This window comes from Homalodisca vitripennis, chromosome 2, assembly GCF_021130785.1.
Source record: "Homalodisca vitripennis isolate AUS2020 chromosome 2, UT_GWSS_2.1, whole genome shotgun sequence".
NCBI classification, from domain to species: Eukaryota; Metazoa; Arthropoda; class Insecta; order Hemiptera; family Cicadellidae; genus Homalodisca; species Homalodisca vitripennis.
In genome coordinates, this window is record NC_060208.1 from 55,958,995 (window position 1) to 55,984,057 (window position 25,063).

The following is a 25,063-nucleotide window of genomic DNA, read 5'->3' on the forward strand; positions in this document are numbered from 1 at the left end:
GTGATGTCTCAGCAATGTTTATAATTTTAATTTTAATAGCCAACAGTGCTCTCCAGTTCTTACAAACAATACTGGTTGCATCAGCGTTCGCGAGAGCTCTTGCACCCGTTTAGACTAATGACTTTTACGGTCGGACACAAAACTTTTTAGACAGTGTAAACGTAGTTCAGTTGAGCTTTGGATGTGGCTGTGATATCAAAACATAACATCACTTTCTTGGTGTGGAGTAATTGTTCATAGATCAACCGAGGCCTCAGCCACAATACGAGGGGAGACTTGCGCTGGCAAAGGAGTATAACTAACCAAGATAAACTCCACTACACTATCAACCGGCGTCAGATGGAGCTTGTGAACTTATTTGATCTTTACAAACCACGTTGTGTAAAATACAATGTTTTGAGATTAATCAGTTCTTGATTCAAGGAGCTTTATTTTATAAGTTCTTGGAGACGGAAAGATTATTTTTAAATTTGCCCGGTTCTCAGGAAGATTCCTGACTTATTCCCGGATGGGTGACCACCCTGTTAATATGTTGTTTTATCAATGAAATCTTAAATATATTCATGGGTTTGAAATAGTTGATGAGTGATTTAATTAAATTAAAACTATAAGTTTTCAGTTGTGGTCTTAGGAATCACTATCATAACATTATTTGTTAAAGCAAGCACTTTTGTACAAGTACCTGGGATGGGTGAGCAAGCATGCTGTCGGAAATTATGGTCTGTACATTATGTGAAGCATGCTGTGCTCTCCTGACAGTCAGATCCAACTGGGAACAAGAATGGCAGTAAAGCCGATCTTTGGGAGATGCCTGCTTCACTTTCTCCAGTCTGGAAATACAAAAAAGATCAACAAATTGTCAACACTGAAATCACAAAAAATAAGTATTGAAATTACAAATGGCACTTGTAGAAAATTCTGTATCCAATTCCCCACTGAGGCCAGGTAGAATTGTGTTTTCACTGTAGGAAACATTTTTGGGTGGAAAAGAGGTTCTAATGTGAAAAATTAGAAAAAGTATTAAAGAGATAATCCTTCAAACTATACTTTAAAAAAGAGTGAAATGTTCCAGCTTGCTGGAAAGGAAGGATGAGGTTGAGGTTTAGCAGTGAGTGATCTTTAATAATGTACCTCACATAATTTGAAGTTAAGATTGGAAGAAGTGAACTCTTCAGGGTATCTGAGTAGCAGATGTCCATTCCTCAGAATAAAGAGTATAGCCTGCATAAACAGACATTGTATAGTTATTTTTAGGATTCCTAACTTTGGTATCTGAGGAGAATCAAATCATAACACAACCTTACTATTCCTTTGTTTTGATCAATGCATTATGTAGACCAATCGTGAGAGTGAGTGAGGAACAATCTTTATAGACCAAACTAAAACGATCGGTCGTCGATATTAATTGTCTGACAGATCGTTACATATATGGACAAGCTTAACGCGACTTAGGGGAAGGGCTAACCAAGATAACATGACAGTGGTAACTTTGAATCAAACGGTGTCGTGTGGGTCCTCCAAAAACAATGTCAATTACAACAAAATTACTGCAGCAACTATGCACTTCCAATGCACTCTGCAAAAATCAGGGGAAAACATTACCAGCACATTGACTGATGCATTTCTACTATTATTATTAAATACTTACAAATCCGATCCCACCTCTATAGTAATTATGTAACACCACATAAAATGAATTTTATAATTTGTTTTTAAGTGGTATAAAAAAGGATGCAAGTTATGCATAAATCATACCAGCCAGTTTCCTATCAAACTTAATTGCCTATAATGTACCAGTCTGATTTTAAGTTGAAGACTTAGATTTAAGCATGTCATTTTTTATCTCATACCCTAATAAATCTGTGTGAGTCTGAATTTAAGCATAGTTTCTATTTCCATTTCTAAATAGTATGCATGCATTACAATATATAATGATTAAAATTAATTGATTCCCTAAGGAAAATACAATTTTAATAATACAGTAAATTTAAAAAATTATATATATACTGTAGCACTTCTAAAAATTTTGATTACCTGACTTCCAGCTTAGCATGGTCTATATTGGGCAGCATCCTCTGCCTCTCCATTGCCCAAATTTGTTGTAAATTTTCTGAGAACACTTCACCACAAACATGGTAAAACGGACAGTGTTTGCGATCTCTGTATGCTGAGCAGGCATAGAACTCTTGCTTGAAACTATCTTGCACTCTCAAAAACTTGAGAGTTGGTCCTAAAAGATAAAATGAAGTGGTCTTATAAAGTGGCTGAGTGTGTGCACATGTTTGTGTTCAAAATAAATTCCTTTTTTATTCACCAATAAGTAAAAAAAAACTGGTTAATTTTATACTACAGTAGAACCCCTCATATCCGGCCACCACGGGACCGAGCCCCTGGCCGGATAACGATTCGGCCGGATAAACCAACCTACAGTACACAGCACTTGACGAAACAAAACAATTGTACTGTACTGTACTAACCGCACTGGAAATAATCAACGAACTGTTTACAGGTTAAACCTATTAGCTCAACTGAGGACAACACAGGAAAATGTAAACAAATAGATACACAAAAATAACGCAAGAGTCGTGGGAGACTAGTGCGTGCAACTGCGCATCTGCAAGCCGTGGTAAATAAATTTCGATATTGGCTTCCGGGAAGTGGCCGGATAAACCGAGGTGCGGTAAAACCGAGGCCGGATATGAGGGGTTCTACTGTATCCATAATCTAATATTATTCATAAAACTACAGATCCAATTAGTTGAGGCAAGGTAATGATTGATTATGTTAAATTGCTCACATATTTTTCTGGCAATGAATACACCATGGTTATTTGGTAAACAAGAATTTTTATTTAAGTAATGCTGGGTTGCTACATTTTTTTGGATTTCCAGGTGTTTTATACAAAACTGTGGTAAATTCCAGAAATATTGAAGAATGAGTATAGGCTAAAATAATTTGATGAAAAGCAATAACTTTTATTACCTTTTTAATTCATAATAGTAAAGTTTCACACAATATCTGGAAAAATGAAACCATATAAGTAGTACTTAAAAAGTAGCAAAGCATGAAAATTAATATATATGTTAATTTGTTAAGACAATGTTCAATCTTTGGAAGTTATAAATACGAGTAAATAACAAAACCACTAGTATAAGATAGCCAAGCAACACATTTTTTGTATAAAACTTTAATTTTGTACCCTCAGGTGAAGTTTTTTTTTTTACTGATAAATCAATAATTCTATTAGCAGCTCTCAACAACTCTCTCCGTGAAGATATGCAGCAGTTTTGCACTTACATAAATACAGAACTCCAAACAAAATATTATTTACAACACCACAATAATTTTTAATTAGGTTACCTATTTATGGGTTCTCAAACACAAAGTGTGACAGAAAACGTTTTAGCAATGCGTAATTTGTGCACTGACAATCAGCTTTCGTCTGCGAATATAGGCTATGCAACAGACTCACGGTGATGTTGGAACGTAAATATGGAAAATACTAATTGCAAGTAAAATATTGTTCATAAAAGTATGACAATTTGTCAACCACGCTAACTATTTATGGTTTTAAAAACACAAAGTATAGCAAAATGATCGGTAACTTGTGCATTGCTGACCAGCCAATAATAATTACATGGCAGATCTCTATAAATTCAATTGTCAAGTCTGATCGGTTATTGAATCAAAATTTTTAGAAAATATTTGGCGGTTTTCAGAATCAGCAATTGACTTTGACAAGCATCACTACTTTTAATCAAGAATTAAAAGATCCTTTCACCTACAAACTTAAAATTTTAAACAAAAGGAAAAAATAAATTCAGTAACAACCAAATTTAAGACATTCTAGAGGAAATTATTAAATTCCCTGAGAATTCCTAGTTTGCCCTAAGCATAGCAAAGCTAATAATTGTTAAATACAAAAAATCCTTGTTTTGAACTTTTCAAGTACTATTTATTGCCTTACTTTACTACTTTTTAAAATTCCTTACAACAAAGTTTTAATTTTAATTTACTGCCTTTTAACAATCTCTGTGGCACACATAATAATAAAATATTTAAACACACAGCCAAGATACTGTCACTTTCACTTTATGTAGTCTACTATTAAAATTAAAAATAAATATAATTGTTTATTGCTATTACGCTATTGTTTGTACTTTAATATATTTAATAGTTAAAGCAAGTAAACTTATTGACTAAAATAAATTATGTTGGATACATAAGATGATGGCAAGTGTTATCAAGATTGCCTCCTATGATATTTTAAGTACATTTAAACATTATTTTAGTTTGTAAATATGGGTTTATTGTAGGTTTGTAATAATGTTATTTTACTCCTGTTTGAGTTAAACTAAAGCTAAGTCATTAATTAGGATTACCATTTACTTACCATGTGGACATTGAGGATTATTTTTCAAATTTTTGCATACAACTTTAATCACAGCCATTTGCATGTAGTAAAATCAACTAAGTTTAGAAATAAATTGATCTGAAACAAAATCAAGATGTATCAAAAGACAATCAAAATGTAGCCACTAAGAATACATAAAATTATTAACCCTCCTGCTGCTCTGAACCAGATTCTAATCCGTTTTTATAATCTAGTCCCTTATCATGCACTACATAATATGCGTATAGCCGCTAGAACTGTTCCTAAAATTGTCAATGTAAAGAGGAGATTGTAAGCTAGCTCTATGGTACACTTTCAGATATTATACTGTATTGAAGCATATTGATACTGTGATAATGTTCACAACAGACTTTTTGCTTTTGTCTAGACATCTAGAGCAAATTGTTTACAAACATTAAATTGGCAAATCTTAAGAACAGCGACTACCGCTCCGATCGCCGTAATTTTTTGCATTCTAACACAGGTTAACGTAATTTCACCGAAAAAAATAGTCCCGATTATCGCCGTAGCCGTTTACTCCCCCCCCCCCACCCCCCCCACCAAAAAATTTTTGGAAAAAAATAAAAATTAAAAAACCTGACTGACAGTGCATTTATTCGTTTTTTTGGTGGTATTAGTTTCGCAGGGCACGTAATTTCACCGAAAAAAAGTAGTCCCGGTTATCGCCGTAGCCGTTTACTCCTTCCCCCCAAAAAAAATTTTTGGAAAAGACAAAATTTGAAAAACCTGACTGACCAATGCATTTATTCGTTTTTTTTTTTTTGGTGTTATTAGTTCGTAGGGCAGTAGTCCATGTACGAATTCTAGTATAAACTCGTCTTATCTTATCAGTAATAAACGCGCGCCGCTCATCATTTGCCCTGTAATGAAACCTGCGTTAGTTCTGTCTGAGTGTTGTGCGTGTAAGCAGTCATGGCGTGATCTGGGCTTGGACTTTTGCAAAGCTCGAGTTAATTTTTTTTTTCTAAAAGAAGCAAGCAGCGCGAAGCGCTGCGCAGCGGGCAAGCAAGCATCGCCTGATCTGAGTTTTGAATAGGCAAGCTAGGCTCTACCTGCAATCACGTTATCTACTAGACCGCTCGACTTTGACCTCTGTCTGAGGATGGGGAGGGGTTTGAGATAAGACAATTCCTGTTTTATATTGACGAAATATTGTTCTATAGGCTAATCTAGTAATCAGTAGAAGCAAAATTTCAAATAACGATTCATGTCTGGTATGGTCGGTATAATCCCAAAGTACAAAAAATTAAAATTAAACAAAAAATTGAAATAAAAACAATTAAAATTTAAAAAAAATTACCTTAATGGTATTTTGGGGGGTACAACGCAGCCACTGCCTCGAGGATAAGCGTGAACCCTTTCTTCTGGGATGTACTTCTGGTTTTAAACAAGTACTCCGCGAGGTAGCCGACGAAGTGCTTGCTCTTGCGACCGTATTTGGGGACTTCTGACCGGACGTCACGCCACTTCCGTTCAATTGTGTTGGTACAGGCGGATGTTAAGGGGGGTCAACAAAGTTCTTTGTGTGATTCACAGTCAGGTGATTAAACTGATACTGTGATAGGGTATTGTAGGCCTTCCAGCAATCAGTTTATTATTGTAGATCCTGGCAACACCCAAGTTTTAATACTCCGTATCAGAGTCTTCGCCGTACGGTCTTTAACTGGGATAAGGAAAGTGTGCTTGGTCTCCCGATCTATTCCCCCCAACACCCACTGTCCCTTTTACTATCCGTCCTCTGTTGTATTTTCTTTTGCCAAATTTGGCTTCATCGATCTCAACTACGGCGCCGGGTCCGCCCAACTGTTGGCTGTTTCTTTTCAAATGGTCAATGTAGACTTCCCGGATGAAACGAGTAGTAGTCCACTATTGTCGGGTCTGTGAGATGAAGATGAATTTTAACAAATGAGTGCCTCGGAGGTGTGATGTGAAAAGATATGTTATGATAAAACGCCACAATGTGTTAATATTAACTCTACTTCGCTCCAGGAACGTGCCGACCTTCGCTGAAACACGCCAGCCACACTTTTTTCCGGGCTTTCTTCTGCAAATTAACAATCTATCCACACCTGAACTTTAAGTCATCTGTCAAGTTCACCGAGTTTTCCGCACTTCACACAATTTGTCTTTCGTTGGAAGCACATTGTGCGCACAAAACACGTTAATAACACGCTTTTCATCAAATAAACATGCTTCAAAGAATAGCGTGTGACAAGAACCCATCGCAAGCCATGTCAATAATTTCACTAATTATTCCTTTTCCACGTGGGTTTGTTTGTTTACATCCGGCGGACAATCGAAGCCGTACTATAGGTCACGTGATCCGCCCGGCCAATCGGAAACCTTCCTGTTTGTCACGTGACTACTGTCAACTCATCAAAACGACCATGGTCGGCCATTGTTTTTATGTTTGATAGTCGAAAATCTTGTTATTTATGTGTTTTGTATTGCCAACATTTTACTGCCGAAAAGCTGGTTTTTATGTGGTAGCGATAATCAGGACTATTTTTTTCGGTGAAATTACGTTAACCTGTGTTAGTATGCAAAATATTACGGCGATCGGAGCGGTAGTCGCTGAGCTTAAGATTTACCATTAAATTTAAGTGTTTATGTGGTACGAACAAAAATGGAGCTGTTACTTGAAGTTTTCAACAAAACTTCACTTTTAAAAATACTTAAAATCCTAGTAAGACTACAGTTTTATATAAGATATTTATAAGAGTACTAATTTAAAGTATGTAATTTTATAATTTTTGAATTATATGGATAAAAGTGGTTGTCTAATAAGGATTTTAATTTTTATTCTTGGTTTGGGTTTGATTCATTTTAGTTAGCTATTAGTTAATTTGTGGTTTCTATACTTTATGATCCAAGAGTAGGCAGGTGTTTTTCAATCAGACAGTTCGTAGACTAGCAACGCAGCACTGTGCATTTTATATACATGAAACTAAATGTGAAACTAAACCGATGTCAGATCACGTTGAAAGATTTAGGATGTGATCTAAGATTGAGAAAGTACCGATTTGAAATGCTTCTGATCATCAATGCGGGCTTCCACTCCGCACTGCTGGTGAAAAAAGAAAAACATCCCTTCAGATAGTACCCAAATTCTAGTTCAGATTACGTAAGTGCTTTACAGGTTATTATTCAACATAGGTTATTATATTTAATGTTGGTTACGATTATCCTAACATTTAAAATAATAAGTAAATTTAATACTGTTTTGTTTGTTATACAACATAAATACATATCCTACATTATTTTTTTATTCACAATAACATTATATACTGTAATTTGAAATAAAATGTAATTTGGTACAAGTAGTTGTAGCAAGGATTATTTACTCATCAATAGTTATGATTCAATGTTATCATCACTGGAGTGTTGGCGCTTATTATACTACAGCCAGCTAGCGTAAACTATCCTACTGAAAATATTGGAATTACGATTAACTACAAATATTTACTTGATATAACTTAGTACTAGTAACGGGTAGACTTTTATAAGGGGCCTACACTCGTTATTCGATTACTATTATTGAATGGTTTGATTGTTTTTGTCCGTAAGATAATTCGATATTACAATTTATGTAACAGCATAGATTTCAACTTATTACTCGTAATTGGCGATAAATATGAGGAAAATATGTAAGATATTTCTCACAAGTGACGAGATTTGTTGTGGCTTCAACATGTGGGTTTGGATTCTGGTAACACATAAGGAGAATTCTTTCCTATATTTCACAAAAGTGGTTAGGCCTACTTATTGCTGAACAAGATAAGTCTAGGCCATAGTAGGTTTCATTATGTTATTGTAAAATTTACGTTTTAACAATTGTTATGTACGAGATTCTTCTTGTTACGGTAATTTATTACAACTCTTATTGTGTACGATTTTAAGTTAGATGATATTAATCGAATAAGGAGTGTATGCCGCTTATTAAAACCCCGCCCCAAGTAACTTAGTAACTACTGTGATTATCGTAACTAACAACTGTTTCAATAGTCAAGTAGGTTAAAAATTAAGGCCTAATATTTAGTAGGAGTCTGAAAAGAAAATACTTGGCTTACTTCACATAAATAACAAATTTCTTCATAAGCCAAGATAAATAAATTTGAGCTAATGTTAATATTCTTAATTGAGAGAAATTCAGCTTTACTTTCAGATATAGTGTAGGTATAACAATACAAAACTGCACTTACATCGCAGGTACATATTGTCCACAACGTTTAGGTTTAGTGTTTGTTTACTGTTTAGTTTTCACGAATGGGTGTTTGCATTTGCACCTTCTTCTTCTTCTTCTTATATTGTGGGGTGGTCTTCTGTCATACACTAATTAAGCATCAAGGGCCTTTTGCGCATCCCGGAAGTACACCATGAGGCCTACCAGTCTATGATTTCAGCAGTTCCATAAACCACCTAAAACAACCTATTTGTACTCCTGGGGAAATTCACCACCCTTACAATAGTGTATTTCTGATTTGCCAGATAATTGGCTTTAAATACTACCCATAAAACTTAATGGTACATTATTTATTGGGTCTTTGATGTTAATCCATTAGACCGTGTTACATTATGGTTATAATGATAAAAAATCCACATAGAGATTTTTACGTAGGGTAAAAATTTGTTCATTACTTCATTATTAACCTTGGGAGTTTATTTTTGGTTCATTTAGAGAACTTAACGGCCTTGATGTTTAACAGATTAAAACACATCCCGTTATCTTTAAACCAACCATTTAACTGCGTTATAGCACAAGAAGCCCAGTCTTTCACCATGTCCGAAAACATTGTCAGCATACATGACAAGATTTGAATCTTCTCGTTGCACCTTGGTTCTTCAATATAAATTAAGAAGAGGACTGGTGAAAGAATACAACCCTGTGGCACTCCTTCTGAGCAATGTGTCATAGTATAAGAGCTCTGTAGGGATACTACTGATACACACTGTCTTCGACCTATTGAAAAGAATTAAAACAAATCAAAAACTACGCCTCATATTTACGCATAAACGATTTGCTTTTTCATTCTTAGATTATTTGTATTTTGAACTGATCCCTTAAAGTATGTAGTTACTTTTACTGTTGTTATTGTTGGCTCTTTGTTTTGTAGTTTTGGCTCATTGACATCAGTGGTTAGGAAGTACCTATCTGACAGTTTTATGTCAAAATCCCTGCTCTGTAACCTCACGTTCGACTTAAACTACTCTCAGTGAGTGGGCTCAAGTAGACATTGAAGGAACAATAGTGTTGAAATTGAGAAAAGGATAGATGATACTAGATTGTTTGCGGGTATGGTCTTTAAATATTACAGACAATTTTGCATTGCCTGGGTAATGTGACTGATACCATAACTTCCTACACATAACGTAGCTATGGTAGGAAGGGTTGATTCAATTAGCTTCAGTTCAACTTCCTTTTATTGCAGCGTCTGGTATATGACGCTGATGAATCCAGATTCCAGGAATCAAGTCTAAGACAGTGTCAGATACCAGACGCTGCGATAAGAGGAAGGTGAACTGGAGCTAACCTCAAAATTCAATTGTCTCAGCCTTTTTACCATAGCCACGTTATGTGTAAAAAAACTCGGTTGCTCCACCGTGCTTAAAGGTCTTGTCTATCACAACGTAGTGCACTCAATTGTGTATCTGATGATAAAAATGAGGCTACCTCTTCACCTATTTATAGGTGTCTATGTCGAAACGATATAAATGTTTCGTTTTGAGCTTCTTCTTCGTCGACTTTCTTTGAATCTCTTCAGACGAACATGACTCTAGATTCCAGGAGTCAAGTCTGAGACACTGACAGACGTTGCAATAAAAGGAAGGTGAACTGGACCTACACTCTAAACCCAACTGATACCATAACGATGTTGCTTTCATATTGTCCAACAGTGGAAGGATTAATTTTAACCTTTTAAAACAAACTAAATATGAGCCTTGAATTATAACTTCAAATGAACGTTTATTTTGACGAGGATATTGTAATTTTATGGAATAGTAATGGTGTAAATCACTGTTCAATTTAAGTTTCCCATTACTAATTCATATATTTTATTTTACAAAATCCAGTTCTTTGAATCTCTAGATGCATTCACTGTTCTCAAAAGAGTATTACAACTGCCTGAGTATTTTTTTTACTTATCTTCTTTTATCGGCAAAGAATATGTATAATTTGAGCTATCTCCTATATTGACTAACTCTTGGATAACTCAGTGCGTCTTCACAACAGATTTGACGATTTTTAAAGCTATCCTCATTCTAAAAATATAACAATTTTGATAGCATGAGACTAATATCAATTACTGAAAATTTTCAAAAAATATTTGAGAAAGTTATATTTATATTCCTGCATAACATATAAAATAATGTGCTTTATTGTAAAACAATACACTAAATTAGTTAATTATTTCCTGTACTTCTTTCGGGATACCTATAATATAATACTGTAATCGCAATTTGGGTTTCATCATAGTCCTTCCACAATTTCCGCTGTCTTGTTTATTTGAAAAGCTGTGGTTTCCGTTAAGTCAAAATGAGCACAATTTTACTCTCTGACTTTTTACCTTGTTTCTTAAGATATTATATTTCAGTCAAGACTGAGATATTATATAGGTTTCTTTGTATCTTTTTTAGGAATTTCAAAAGAATGTTTGATGCGCATGATTAATTAATACTTCGCAACTTTTGAGCCCAAGATGGATTTTTCACTTTTTTAGAGAGCAGTAGGGTGTAGCTCAGAGGGGTTTTCGAAATAAGAATATACCTATATTCATATCAGAGACCCTTAGAAAATTCATGTAAAATTTCAGTAAAACCGGTTGAATAGTTTACGCGCGAAAACAAAACAAACAAATAACGGCACTTGTGGTACCTAGACAAAGAGCTGTTGTACACGTAAAGGATTTGAATAGAGAGACAACAAAAGAAGAAGTACATTGTGGATTGGAGAAGGCCATCAAATACAGTAGTGATCCCTTGGATATTAAAGTTACCTCAATATGACCAGCATTCGGAGGGACACAAAATGCAACTTTTATACTCCCAAAACAGTTGGCACTTGAAGCAATAAAGCTTCATCGCACCATCGCATCAAGATAGGCTGGATATTTTGTCAAATTCGATTCAGAGAAGATAAGAAAAGATGCTCTAGATGCTGCAAAGATGGACAAATCGCACGATAATGTAAGGGAGGTGACACGCGAACGCTCTGCTTTAGATGTCAAAAAGAAGGACACGTTCGTGACAATTATCCGGAGAATAAAGGAAGAAACCATGAAAACCCAAAGTTCATTAAACTCCTGCAGTTAAATATAAATCGAAAACCAGCTAATAACATGTTACTAGCAAGAACTCAGGAGTTATCCAGTGAGCTACTATTTGTAACTGAACAGAGCAGTAGTAGCAAGAGGAAACTGGAAAACAGATCTATTACGAAACACAGCTGTGCTCTTGAGATCAGCTAATTGGTTAATATCTTCAATTGGGCCAGAAGCAATCTTTGTGAGGGTAAGAACGGCATAAATGTGTTTAGCTGCTACTTCTTACTAAACGTGTCAAGAATTTAGGCAGTCTCTGGAAAATTTGGAATTTGTAATTCAGAAGGGACACACACAAGCAATAATAGCAGGATATTTTAATGCCAAATCAGCAGACTGGGGATCACCAGTCTCAGATAGACTAGGAAGAGGAGTGGAAGACTGGGCAGCCGCTTGTGGACTAGTAGTCATCAATGTGGGGATCATCCCATCCTGCAGCATAAGAGGGTCTATTGACCTAATATTTGCATCAGAGAATCTTGCACGAATATTCAACCGCTGGCGAGTCTTACTTGATGAGATGTTGAGTGACCACGTGTGGGTTTCTTACAAATTCCATGGTGGAAGTCAGCCTTCTGCACGCACCATTTATAGCTGGAGCCTTGGACCTAAGGATGCGAAAAAGTTCAGGAAAGCCTCGAGAAAGTTAATAATAGAAGAATCGATGCGGAACCTGGGGCTCACAAGGCTACAGAATAAGTCCAACTAGCTTGTCGAGAAACCCTAAAACGGAGAGCCTGCGTAAATCGACGACCTATGTATTGGTGGAATGACGAACTAGCTGAACCTCATCGGACATGTTTGAAGAATCGAGAATGCTACACACAAGCTTCTAGGAGGTATGGTAGAGAATCTATAGTTGTAGCAGAACTTTATGATGGGTTGCATGAGGCCAGACTAGTACGCAAGCCATAGCACACTAAAAAAAAGGAAAGCGTGGACTGAGCTATGTCTGAAAATAAATGCGTATGTCTGGAGAACTGCAAATAAAATAGTAGCTAAGACAATTGATAGAAAGGCTCCACAATTAGACCTTGCACTAGTAAGAGCATGTGAGGGCGAACTTTTCCCAACGCACCAGCCCACAGATTATAAGGGAATTGCAGTTTTGAATATTTCCCCCTTTCAGACCGGAGGAGCTCCATACTTCTAGAGAAAAGATAAGAAGAAAGAAGAGTCCAAGACAGGAACCAGATGGCATACCAGCAGAATCGTTGAAGGAGGTAATCTGCGTAGTTGGGGAAAAAGTGTTAGTAGTTATGAACTTAGTAATCAAACAAGAATTGTTCCCAGATGGATAGAGGATGGAAAGACTGGTTTTGATACCAAAGCAGGGAAAACGAGAAGAATTTCCACCATCCTACCGACCTCTGCGTCTACTAGACAATATGGGAAAGCTTACTGAACAGCTCATACTAATACTTCTAAAGAAAGAACTTGAGGAGATTGCGACCTGTAACGTTCATGATTGGATGCATGCGTCTGCAACCTCAGCTGAAAATGAAATACCTAGTATTTGGAAGGATTATAACCAACATTTTCAGGTACGTGTGGTGGAAGTAACTGCATCATAACATGAATCCCGTCACTTGATCTACTGGCAAATGAGAGTGAAAGTTCACGAGGGGAGAGATGGGACTAAAGTCAGGAGGGAATTACGAAGTAAAGTGCCAGAAAGATGGAGGGTAGTGGAGACAAAAACTTGGACCCGGAAGCTTATCCCAGACTTACGACCGTAGGTATGCATGATGAGGTCAATTTCCACCTCACTCAATATACAGTGGTCGTGGAAACTTTGGTATAGCTCCTTGTTTCAGAGGAGAAGTGATTATGCAGCCTGCAAATACTCTATCGAGGAGCAGGATACTATAGAGCACACAATTATAGTCTGCTGCAGATGGTTGTCAGAGAGGGAGGAAATGGAACCGTAGTAGGAATATTAACTCCTAGTAACACAGTAGTCATAATGTTGGAAAGTGCTTGAATGCTTGGAACATGCATTTGATATCTAATACGATTTAGAAGATGATCGAAAGGAAAATAAAAGAGTTGAATACAAAAAGGCCGCTGCTGTTAAAGTCCCTCGCTGAGCTGATATAATACAAATAAGTAGTCCCGTCTCAGTTTTGAGTAAGTGAGGGAAGAGGTGGTTTGTTTAGTGAAAACACCATTTAACTCTTTAGAGTCATGCCAAGGGAATTACAACGCAAGAATATTTGTACCCAAAGTGAATCCAAAGGAATTTTTCTCCTCTTCCACCAGGAAAAATACGTTTTTTATTAGTATTAGTTTTAAATTTAAAAACAAACACATCAAAATACTATTACAAATATTTCCAATAAGTATATTATTCGAGTGTTTGTTTTTAAATTTATAAATATTCAAATAATAAAAGAGCTTCTAGAATGAATAGTGTTAGTTGTTTATATTTTATTCGTGTAAGTAATATACTGTATATATAAAAACGTCATGTTCACTGGAGTAAAATAAAAAGTATTGTGGTGCAAGCAATAGTGGTGCAACTACCAAAAGGCAGTTGCGAACCAACAACATTTTTCCCATAAAAAGGCACTACCTGCAGTAGTTATGAAGGAGATTAAACCTATTTGTAATGACCTAGCCAAAGCAGATCTACAAAAAAATGTGTTCATGGGAAAACCCAAAATCCAAATGAGAGCGTGAACAATGTTATTTGGAACCGCATTCCCAAAACTGCCTTTGTAGCTAATAAAACATTGCATTTTGGCATTTATGATGCAATTTCATGTTTTAATGATGGTTACATTGCCAAATGTGAAACTATGAAATAATGTAACATGAAAATAGGCCTAAACACAATTGAAGCTATGAAAAGGTTGGATAAGGACCGAGTATACTTTGCGCAAAAACAAGTGTTAGAGATCACAAAGAAGGCTAGACAAATGAGAAGACATAAAAAATGAAAATTAAAGAAGTGGAAGAGGATCCTGATGACCCCAGATATGATCATGGGATGCATTAAAAGTAAGTTTACGTTACATTCATGTATTTACCATTAAAACATTGTTTTTCTTGGCGTTTTTTGCGATTTCCGAAACTTACATTTTTTAAATACATTTGCACACTTTTCTCAGCATTGGAGAGGTTTAAAGCTCTGAAATTTTTATTACATATAAAACTAACTTATTTGTATGGTTTAACGAAAGATTTTATCAATATTCATTCTAGAAAAAAATAAAAATAAAATATTACGCTAAAAACAAAGTTTTTGTTGTAGTTTATAAAAAATCAAAAAAATAAACTTTTCAAAATATTTTTTAAATTCCTCCTGTTAAACATTGTACAATAGTATAATTATTATTGTGAAAAAATTTCATTGGGATATCTGTTATGGTTATTGAGAAATGTGTGCAAATGTTTGGTCAATTTAACATTGTTTAGATAGGCCCTACCCTGTCCCTTAAGGGAATGTAAGGTAAGGCCGAATGTAATTGAGTAAAGGTCATAGTTATAATCAACAGAAAGACTCATTTTCTTCCTGGATTAAATTACACAATGGCTTTGGTAGCTAGAAAAGGTACAAGCCATTTATTTTTAATTCTTTAAACATACATCTATAGACCGCTAAAAAAGCAGTTACTTCAATAAGGAGCGACAGTAACATCTCATTAGCACGGCTGGATAACCGCTAACTGAACGGAACTGACATAAAATGGCCGTGATAGTCCCGCCCCTAGCGGCTACAGAGCAAATTGCGTGATGCGTGACGTTCTATGACACGAAACGAAATTTTCCCCCCTTGCAAAATATACATCGATAGCCCGCCAAAAAAGTAGTAACTTCAAAATACGAATCTCAAGTCAAATATAATTTAAGAGGCCGAGATGATTCCTTAGTTTGGTTGTGCAAACTTTTAATTATTAATATATGTTATAAAATCAATTAAGTGCGTCATTGCAAAACCCTCTTGGATACGCCTATACTTGTGGTAACCTTTTATCGGAATAAAGGTAGCCCAAAAATATTGAATAATAGGGCTGAGTTGTGAATTCTTGTGATACATTTATAGTAAATAAACTACCCTCATGAGTGTTATGAAGTATTAGGTTTCTTACTTGTAGAATGTTGTAAAATCCACGCACTTACATTGGTAAGTACAACAAATATTTACCACTGAAAATTAAAAATCAGTTGAAATTTCGTGGTCTGTAACTTGGATGAAGTTTTGTGTTTATAGATTAGATTCTATTGAGTTTATGATTTCACGCTAGTAAAAGATACAAAATAGCATTTGAATTTACGTGTAGTACGCAATTCAGGTTTACAACACTTGATATTTGGATTTTATGGACAAAGATATTGCTTTATAACTAAGATAACAAAGTTGCTCTTACTGGTCCAACGTTACTTAAACATTACTTAACGTTACCCCTTGATAACATAGACATGATATGGACCTGCCTAATAAGTCTAAATCTGTCAATTTATTATCAGAAGGATGAGTTATCTCTTAGGCGAAATCTTTCGCTAGGCGTAACTCGCTAACGAAGCGTTTCCGGGCATATGGTTATATGAACTTTTTTACTTGTTTTTAGCTATAAAATAAGCTACCGAGAGATTGCCGTTTAGTTTTGAATCACCCTGTATATTAACTCTTCTAATTTTATACGCGGTTATTCGAATAATGGAACTGCAGTCTGTAATTTATACATTTACATTTTATAAGAAAATATATTTTTAACACTAATATATACTATATATTTAAAGTATATTAACCTCAAATTCGCTTCCAAAATCCAAATTGTTTATTTAATATATTAGACATGATTAAAATGTCTGTGTAATATTTCAATTTACATAGGAGACCTTCATTCTTTGTATGTTGGCAGCAGCAGCAACTCAGTAAAACAAAACTCATTTCAATTCAGTCGGCCGTGAGCAACTGATGTAGTAGGAGGTCCTTTTAGTTTGTCGCTGTATTTCGCGATTTCCGACAGCGATAGTACCGATATTAACATCGTTCGGTTATAGAATAGTTGGTTATTAACATCGTAATGGCAAATTTAAGACAAACGCCCTTAACTTGCAGTGGCCACACCCGTCCAGTCGTCAATTTAGCCTTTAGTGATATCACAGAAAGTTCGTATTTCTTGATATCGGCTTGCAAAGGTTAGTAACTTCGTTGTTTAGCCCAAGTTCTGCTTGTTTACCTTGGCCTATTTTTGATATTGGTTAGATTTTAACCTAATCAAATTAACGTACGTATTATGTATTCTCTCTGTGACTTGGTCAAATAGACTATGGCTTCATGTATTTGTTGATAATGTTGTCTTTAGTTTATTAACTTATTTTCAGATGGAAAACCCATGTTGCGTCAAGGCGATACCGGAGATTGGATAGGGACCTTCGAAGGTCACAAGGGAGCTGTTTGGGGGGTTGCCTTAAATAAAGATGCAACGAAGGCAGCTACAGGTGCTGCAGATTTCAATGCTAAGGTAATTTTTATGCCTAAGTATATTACTTCTTACAATCACAGTTGTTATTAGGTCAAACAACATAATTACATGTTATTTGCACTATATATCAATCATGATATATCATGAATTTGAAGCTTGTATATGAAGCTTAGAATTCCTGAATTATCAGGTAAAGTTGAGACATGTTTATATGCATGTCAGTAATACTATTCCATGAGCTAATAATAGTTTATATTTTCAATATTATAAAATGCCATATCATTATATATTAACGAATCAATTCATTCACTTTAAACATATGCATTGTTAGAAAACTGAATTGTTTAATTCAGCCTGAACCATAGGATATACATTGTATCGCAACACTGAACAGTGAAGGTTTGTAGGTTATTTGAGAAACATTACACTATCCACTTGATTTTGATAAATACTTTGTTCAGTTTGGTGTTACATAGGATAAACTTTATTGATGTTAAGGGGACCAGGTAGTGGCAATCTCGCCCATGTAAAATTTACCTTTTTTAGGTACACTTTTCTCAAAAACTAAAAGAGATATTGCAATGAAACTTTCACACTATTTTGTTTGTTGCTCTGTTAACAATAATAAGGATTTTCAAACATATATTTTTTAAAACTTTTTTTTTTATTGATTTTTGAATTTTAAAACATTTTTTAAACATTTTTTTTGCATAAAACTGTTATAATTTTTTTATTTTTTATTTTCATGTAATAATACATCTTATTATTGTTTATTGTGATAATACAAAGAATGTGTGCAAGTTTGGTCAAATTTGGTTCAATAGTTTGCAAAATAATGGTACCAAATGACAAAAAAACAAACTTTCGGAAAACCAACATTTAATTTTACTCTGCCCTAAAACTAACAAATGTGTATAGGCCTACCTACTTGAACATAATTAGTGTGCACCATAGCCATAGGCTGGGTCATCTGGGTCTTCCTCATTCTCAAGTATTCTACGTTTCACTGTTTTTCTGACTTCTTTGGCTTTTTTTTTCTATATCTTTCATGGCTTTTTCATCTTCAAATATGCAGAGTTTATCTTGTCGCTTGAGTCCTACAACACAATTAGTTCCTGCTTGGCCACATAACTTATCAAGAACTTTTATCTTCCCAAGAGCTCCATCATTGTAACACAATATTGCATCTTGCACTCCAATTGTCAAAGTGGAAAGTCCAACAAAATTGTTTTTGGAAATCCTTGTCCAAATCATATTATTGAAGGACTCGTTTTGGTTTTGTGTCTTTCCGTGAACACATTTTTTAAATAAATTTGGGTCTGCTAAGTCTTTATATATTGGTTTTATGTGCTCCATCACAGCAATTGGTAAATTGTTAGTGGGTGTAGGGGAAACTTTAGGGGAAACAAATGGGAAATCCTACTGATATGTGTATCAGCTCAGTGCGTTCCCGCACAAAAAAATTAAAATTAATATGAATTAGTGCTTAGATTTGCATATATTTGGTATCAGATTGTTCAGAAAAAGATTGGCAACAATAATAAATAATAAAAAAATTTTTTTTTAAATTAAAATATTTCACTACCTGGTTCCCTTAAGACAATCATTAGTTAATTAGGCTACTTGGCTTAGACTTGGGATCATCTGTATTATTTATTTATTAATAGTGTTCTACCATTTACATTTTTGTAACAAATACGTAATACAACAAATGTGAAAAAAATCCAAAGAATTGTCTAACTTGATTTCTATAGAATTGAAACAATTTGTGGATCATATAGATTCGTATTTAAATAAAACATTGAACTTTTACCTATTAGGTAATGTATAAATAAACTATGTAAACTTAAAATTATGCAGTATTGCAATCAACAACAAGTAAATGGTCAAACTACAATCAATATTAAAAACATTCAACAATCTAAGACAGTAAATAATACAAGTTATGTTAACAAAAGACTAGGCAGATGAAAAGAACAACAAACATTTTTAACACATTTATAGGATAGAATGAGTAACAACTTCTCAGCCCATTCTTTTGTTACGTATGTGACACTTAGACACATTTATGGTGAAATATCAAATAAAGTAAAATTATATAAATACATTTATCACAGTTCAGTGTATAGAAGGTGATTTAATTCAAAAGTATACAAAATTGGGCACAACAATTTTTATTATTTTCCAAGCAATACATGTTTTTATGGCTGTTACGTTTGTGACATGAAAGGCACTCATCCTTAGAGTGTTAGGTACATAATGGTAAAATTCTGTTAATTTTTCCTTCAATAAAATTTAAAATAAAATTAATTGCATTCCTAATTAATATTTACGTACAACTCTTAATTAATCAATGTACCAACACGTTTTGAATACTTGTTAAAAATTGTGATTTGTTGTTACGTATGTGACAGGTTGTTTGTTACGTATGTGACAAGTATAACTAGAGTACCAAGAACACTATTTATGTTAAAAATAACAACTTATTCTATCTAAAAGTGATATCCTTACAACTGAACTGAACCAACAAAATAGGTAACTGTTAATCAATTCACATAGAAAAACGTTACAATAAAAACTTAGGTACTAAATTCATATATACTGTATATTAAGGTTCCTTATAACTATTTCTACAATATTAATTTTTAAATAAGTTGGGTACACTTTTGTTCTAAGTAAAACTAACAGAAAATAGTCACACTTCTTTAACATGTACAGTTTTTGGAAACTGATAAAGTACACGAACTCAACGGTTTTAATTTTAGGTTGTTCCAACACCCGAATAATGTCTTTAGTAGCCACGAGCCTTTCATCATTTTCATCAATTTTAAACAGTGTAGTATCCTCCCCATACTTTCTCAAGAAAGTGACTACAATATCTTCATTTACTTTGCTCTGGCAAACTGCTACGTAGCGAAATTCTTTCATTTTATTACTTAATAATTTCACTAATACATAGTCACCAGGATTTTGTGTTGGACATTTCTATCAGTGTGTGATAAATGGGCTCTTCATCTGACTCCATCTGTGCATTTTCCAGTACTCTCATACTTATCATCATCAGATTTCATCACTGTAAGCATCTTCATAGTGTAGCCGTCGTCGGGTTGACAGTTTTGTAGCGTCATATTTCTTCATTCTTTAATGTCAACTTTAAGCACGAGTGATTTTGATGTCCTGCTAATCAGTATCTTGTGATCACTATATGCTTGAAAGTGGTGCATTGCTTGAATACCAGTTATTTGAATTTTACCCCATCTCTCCTCAAGATGTTTTCTATTATGATCTATTTCTTCCTTTGAAACAATAGCCGAATTTCTTTGCATTTTTCCAATGCCACTACTCTGTAGAAATCTTCTGGGGTATTAACAAAAGCTTTCCGACCCTTTACTACTCTCCATACAATCCTCTTTACCATCCCTCCGATACCATCTACAGCCTCCTTCTCATGGCTGGAAGCAAAAAAATTCCAGTTCATTGCAATACCAAAGTTTTCCTCTGCAAAACAAATATTTGACATAGTGTACCGGCTTTTAAATTGGCCGGCACAGTTATCAGAAAATATATGTAAATGTTTTATTTCTGGAGCTATTTGATTAATTTCTTTTACAAGAACTTTTATAAATGTCCAAACAGAGTTCTTACAATGCTTCAAATCATCACTAACACAAGCAAAACTATAAACTTTATCATTATGCCAACCTTTTATTTTTTGTACATAAATCAGTCTGGGAGGCTTTAAAATAAACAAATAAATAGATTAACTTGGTAGATAGGCTAGGTTAACTAACTTCCTAAGTTAATTCTTCTTCAAATTGACAGTTTTTGTATCATAACTTAATGTGTCACATACGTAACATTTTAATGTGTCACATACGTAACACAGTTTACTTGCCAAAGAATAATATTTAAAATAAAATAAAAAATATCATATTAACAATCATTAACTTGACCTTACTTTTTACAAAATGTTATCCATGTCAACATTCTAGATGAGATGCAGTTTTAAACTTGTTCATGTTTCTTGTTACGTATGTGACACTGTGACATACGTCAGAATTATTTGGAAATAAGAACTTGTTTACTTACCAAGTTTATTTAAATTTAGCTCAAGTTTATGTAAAATGTCCAAGCTTCCTCTCTCTAACCTCATATCTAAGAAACACTTATACACTAGGTAAAATCAGCTGTTTTAAAAAACTAGATTATTGTTATTAGTAGACTGTCTCATCAACAGGCAACTTTAACCTAGAATAAAAATAAATATACATCTTCTATTAAACTATTTTCTTTGGATTTGGTAAATTAAAGTATTTTACAACATAAATATGTCTTAAAAAACTAACTTTAAATTTATTTCATTTTTTAACACTGAGGTGTCTGTTATAAAAGAATGGCTGTTCTATAAACAATATTTTAATAATAATTAATAATCAAACTAAAAAATATAATAGATGATTAACCTATAAGTACACTGCAGCCATGCTAGATATTTTAGATGGCGCTCAGTTTCAAGTCTTTTTTGAACAATTTCTAAACAATACTACTTAAACCTGTTTAATGTATAATTTGTAGCTCATAATTTGTATCATGAGATGTAGTTAAAGTAACAGTTACTATAATTTATAAATTTTTTATTTTGCTAAATGTTATGAGAAAAATGAGAGTCGGAGAAAATTTTTACCAAACATTTTACTTTTACTACTTTCAACCAGTAAAAAATAAGAAAATTCCAAATAGAATTTGTAGAATATTATGTAGAAAAAAAGATGTGCTCAATTTTTTAGTAGAAATAAAAATAGTAATTTCTGTAGTATGTTATGTAAAAAATACAAAAAAGTTACAAAATTATAAAAAGTACGGTACACTAAGTATTTTTTGTGCACCTGTACTGTAAGTGTAAAATAAAAAAAAACTATATTGTGAGAAGTACACTCTATTAGAAAATAACAATATATGTAACCAAAGCCATAACCATAAATTATGTAACCATAATTTTTAGAGGCAAAACAATAAAATAAAAGTACCTTGGAAACACAAACTTAAGTTCAAAGCCCTAAAAGCAAGTTATAAATTAGCCCATGTACTAAATTTTTATATTTTTATAGAAATATATTCTATATAAGAAACTAATTTGATAATGGAAAATAAATATAAAATCAAAATAGTGTGAGTAATAAATTAAATATAACATAATATGTAACAGGCTGCTCATCAACATATTTCCACTGAGAACGTTGCATACAGTTTTTTGTACAAATAAACTATAACAAAAATATTTTTCAATAGCGTATTTTATTAGAAAACATACATGATAATAAATACATATGAAAGATGTTGTAATGTGGCTAAAAATAAAACAAAATATGCATGATGTAATATGAAACCTAACCAGTCTTATTTTGGAAAGATAAAAAGCACTTTATAACACATGAAATGAGGATCTTTGCTATTCTAAGAATAATTTTGAAAAACATAATGTATTATCCAAATCGTAAGGCACTTGTAATATGCATAAATACCACTCAGTGATATTCATATACATATTTAGAGCAAAAAGAATATTTTTAGAGACTAAAAACTGCGTATAATAGTCCAGGTTAGACTTTTGCTATTATACGAATAATTTATAAAAAAAGCATAAAACAATCCAAATTATTAGAAAGAATGAAAAAAATCATTATAAAATTACACTTTCATCTAAAGAAATAGAGTAAATGAATATTCCATTTTGGGAGAGAGACCCAGAACTCAAAGAAGTATGAACTTTGTTGTACAAGTAAATAATGGTTGTAATACTAAAACATAGGTACAACTTTCCTTATCTATTTATTTATAAAACATTTCACATTACTACTCAAAGTAATCCTTAAGAGTATATTATTAAAATAAAAAACTTATAAAAAACTGCACTTCAAAAAGGTTATAACTCGCACTACCAAATAGAATAGATGTGCAAACTGATTGGATGCCCGTTGTGGGGGAAAGAAATGATCTCCATCTTCGTTTCGAAACTTGCCAACTCTACAGCATAAAATACCTTCTTCAAAATTCTTTTGATGCATTAGCTTTTCATCTTGAAGGAGATCATTTTATTATTTAAATCCCTCAAATTATAAAGGAATTTATTATGTATTCCCGAATAACGTTTTTTTATGTTTTAACTGGATCCGATGTAAGGGTTCGGAAGGAAGTTTATTACAAACAACGTAGGATATGGAATGAAATTGTAGTCACAGTGCTGAAAAGATAATTAATTAATTTCTGTATTTGGTGACATTATTTGGATATGGCATGTCAGTCATGTCAAATTAGTCTTGTGATTGGTTAAAAATATTATGTATTTGGTAAATTTTTCAGACTGCTGGTATGAGCTTATAAAATTATGTTTGTAAAGCATTTACCAAACTCGTTATATTACAGATATAAACTTGTATATATCTATATAAATCTGTAGTCTAGAACTCCTTGAATACATTGGTATAAATATTTACAATATATTTTACTAATAATTAGCACTTTTATCCAAAAACCCTAAAGCGAATGTGACATTCACACATTGATATGGTTAACAGAACAATGAACACTAAAATGGGAACAATAGTACTAAAATACAAATAATTTAAATTATATTTTACACTAATAAATATAGAATATTTATCAACTTTTCTGTTAAAAATAATTTCACATGGAGTTTGTAAACTGTGGCCTGTAATAGTGATTTCTCTTGTTTTAGATTTACGTTTGAAGCAATATTTTAATTGTATTATGTACACCAACATTTCCAACAATTTTGTAATGCTTTTCGTTACTCTGTTTCTTTATTTCTTGAGTTTCTAACATGAATAAATTTCATCATTATCCTTGTTTTTAAGTTCTGAAATTTTGTGTTTTATTTATCTTGATAAGGTGCCAGGTCCTGAATGCTTTTTTTCTGGTAAATATCTTAAAGTCTATTGTGTAATTTTTAATTTTGTATTGATCACTACAGCTTTTGTACCATGGCTTTTGCTTTTTTGAAGCCTATTTATTGAACTTTGTTTACTGCTTTACTAAATGTCTGGGTACACTTATAAGTCTCTGCCAGAGATTCAGTTTACAAACTTACTCGCTAGCCAGTGAGTTCCTTTTCTCAATGTGCTGAAGTATATATATACTTGTTTTCTTATGGATATCATCTTTCAAATATTTGTGTGAAGCCATTATTTGTTTATGTCTTAGACTTTTCCTTTATCGATTTTTCTTGAGGTTGTCCTTTCTTTTTGATTGTCCTATTTAGTTTTTTCTTTCACTTTTTCACTGTATCTTTTAACTTGGGATGTTATCCAGAAAACAAACTGAGTATGTTGCAACTACCTCAGTTGAATATGTTTCTATTGTATTTTTATTTGATTGTTTGTGTGTGAAAATCTTCATTTTGGTAATACAAAAAGCTGAAAAATATAAAAAATGAATGAGATTGAAAAGTACATTACTTGTATTGAAATTGGTAGTAGTTGAATTAATACGATGTTTTTTAAAGGTTCTATCATTTGTTTCCCACAGCTTTGCATGTAATTTTTAAAATCAAAGTCTATAGCCTCATTAGTTAAGTACGGTAACTAATTAAGTTATTAGCCTATAAGCTAATTAGTTAAAACACATACGGTGTTTATGATGGCGCCCCATGATATTTTTTAAACTTAAATAGGCATACATCAGGTCATATTATTTCAGTGCTTCTGGTTAAGAGAATAAGAGGTTAGGTGACTGACTTATATCAGGTTTTGTGCATATAAGAGCATTTCTGGTTGACTAAATTATATTTTCGACACCACATCTGACTTTGCCTTGTTGCCCCAATCAACAAAATTTGTATTTAAGTCTAAAATATATACTTCAGTAAAAAATCGCTT

General features: G+C 33.3%; 2 protein-coding genes across 5 annotated transcripts in view; one reads left to right on the forward strand and one right to left on the reverse strand.

Moving 5' to 3' along the window:
* LOC124353985 (rRNA N6-adenosine-methyltransferase ZCCHC4-like) overlaps positions 1-8,678 on the reverse strand; it is a 34,510-nt gene extending 25,832 nt beyond the window's left edge. For 2 of the 4 annotated variants that reach the window (XM_046804090.1, XM_046804087.1), the window contains exons 1-4: positions 8,617-8,678; positions 4,394-4,492; positions 2,035-2,230; positions 683-830 (exon numbers count right to left, since the gene is read on the reverse strand). In XM_046804090.1, coding sequence (XP_046660046.1) covers positions 683-830; positions 2,035-2,230; positions 4,394-4,457 — 408 coding nt within the window. In that variant the 5' untranslated portion in view covers positions 4,458-4,492; positions 8,617-8,678. Of the gene's footprint in view, positions 1-682; positions 831-2,034; positions 2,265-4,393; positions 4,493-8,484 lie in introns of all 4 variants that reach the window. The other 2 variants (XM_046804089.1, XM_046804088.1) reach the window with 2 other exon arrangements.
* Positions 8,679-16,645: 7,967 nt separating this feature from the next.
* The window catches only part of LOC124353986 (serine-threonine kinase receptor-associated protein), a 28,568-nt gene continuing 20,150 nt past the window's right edge, over positions 16,646-25,063 (forward strand). The window contains exons 1-2 of the mRNA XM_046804091.1: positions 16,646-16,881; positions 17,068-17,207. Coding sequence (XP_046660047.1) covers positions 16,767-16,881; positions 17,068-17,207 — 255 coding nt within the window. The 5' untranslated portion in view covers positions 16,646-16,766. The remainder of the gene's footprint in view (positions 16,882-17,067; positions 17,208-25,063) is intronic.